This window comes from Cebus imitator, unplaced genomic scaffold, assembly GCF_001604975.1.
Source record: "Cebus imitator isolate Cc_AM_T3 unplaced genomic scaffold, Cebus_imitator-1.0 Scaffold50, whole genome shotgun sequence".
Taxonomy (NCBI): domain Eukaryota; kingdom Metazoa; phylum Chordata; class Mammalia; order Primates; family Cebidae; genus Cebus; species Cebus imitator.
The window spans coordinates 511,173-512,785 of record NW_016107365.1 but is presented as its reverse complement, the minus strand read 5'-3'; the positions used below and the strand labels follow the sequence as shown (position 1 = coordinate 512,785).

The 1,613-nt window shown below is 33.4% G+C and overlaps 1 protein-coding gene across 1 annotated transcript in view; it reads right to left on the bottom strand.

The window, feature by feature from the left end:
• Nucleotides 1-1,613, bottom strand: part of CENPH (centromere protein H) — a 27,192-nt gene that overhangs the window by 11,559 nt on the left and 14,020 nt on the right. The window contains exons 5-6 of the mRNA XM_037738197.1: nt 617-680; nt 212-268 (exon numbers count right to left, since the gene is read on the bottom strand). Coding sequence (XP_037594125.1) covers nt 212-268; nt 617-680 — 121 coding nt within the window. The remainder of the gene's footprint in view (nt 1-211; nt 269-616; nt 681-1,613) is intronic.

Genomic DNA, 1,613 nt, shown 5'->3' with positions numbered 1-1,613 from the left:
AAAAAAAAAAAAAAAAAGAAATAAAAGTTCTAAAACAATGAGGATAAATAGAGCAAAATGTACTTTACATTTAACTTTTTAAACTGCCATATCAAAAATTTTAAGAAATTTGAAAGTTAGAAATTAGGAAATTTCTCAGTGGCTAAGAAATGTGGTCTTATCAATCTATAAAGTAAGCAAAATATGTTCTGCCAAAAAAAAAAGTGTTCTACATACGCAATCTCTTCTTTCTAATATCAAGCAGTTTTTCCTCTAAATCCCAAGATTCCTGTTATTAAAAATAAAAAAGTTAAAGCACATTACTATGTGTAAGGACAAACCTGTAATACTTAAATCACTGAGTTTTATCTATTAGCCTTAATTATCTAAAGTTCCAGTTTTCAATTCTTCTATTTCCACACAACAAAAGGAAGACAGTGGCTTAAATAATAAGTAGATAATATTCAACATTAGTCAGAAATAATAGAATTTTGAAAAAAAGAGAGAACTTAAGGACAGTGAATTCCAATCATAGCATTCCCTTTGGATAATCCTATTTAATCATATACAATACAGTTACCAGCAAGAAGTTGAGAGTGAAATGAGAATGCATAAGCAGCCTAATGTGTAAGTTTACCTGCTGTAATTTCATTACTAATTTATTTAGCTTTAATAGGTGTTTCATGTTATCCATGAGTGCGCTGAAAAGGAAACAAAAAGATGATTTATTAAGGTTATTTATACCTTAGTTAAAAATAATAACTGCCATTAATGAAGTAATCAATGAGTGAAAACTTACTTTCAACCTCCATCATACATTTGGACAGAAAGTCAGTTTAAGAAAATAAATCTGGAAAAGTTTGATGTAAAATAAATTGCTGTGAAAATTAGAGATGCATTTCCCTAGAAAAATGTTTGGTCACAGACATAAGAATACCAAATTTAAAAATGTGGAAACGTTTCTAAAAATTTCATATTTAGAGAGGAAGCACCCTAATAACTTCCTAACAAGCTGCTTTTGTTTTGAATTCATTTAGAGTAAATTTTCACAGCAAAACTGAGCAGAAGGTACAGAGATTTCTCATATACACCCTACCCCTGACATATGCATAGCCTCTCCCATTATCAACATCTGCTACTACCAAAGTGGCATATTTGTTACAATCAACAAACCTGTATCGACACGTCATTGTTACCCAAAGTCCAGATTTTACATCAGGGTTCACTCTTGCTTGTGTATATTCTATGGGTTTGTTTTTTTGTGACAGGGTCTCACTCTGCCACCCAGGCTGCAGTGCAGTGGCACAATTACAGTTTCCTGTAGCCTCAGCCTCCTGGGCTCAAGCAATTGTCCTGCCTTAGCCTCCAAAGCAGCTGGGATTATAGGCATACACTACCATGCCCCACTAATTTTTAAATTTTTTTGTAGAAATGGGGTCACCCTATGTTGCCCAGACTGGTATGGAATTCCAGGGTTGAAGCAATCCTCCCTCTTTGGCCTTCCAAAGTGTTAGGATTATAGACATGAGCCACTGAGGCCCCGCCCATTCTCTGGGATTTAACATATGTATAATAATTACATGTATCCACCATTATTGCAGCATACAGAATAGGTTTTTTGTTTTTTTTTTTTT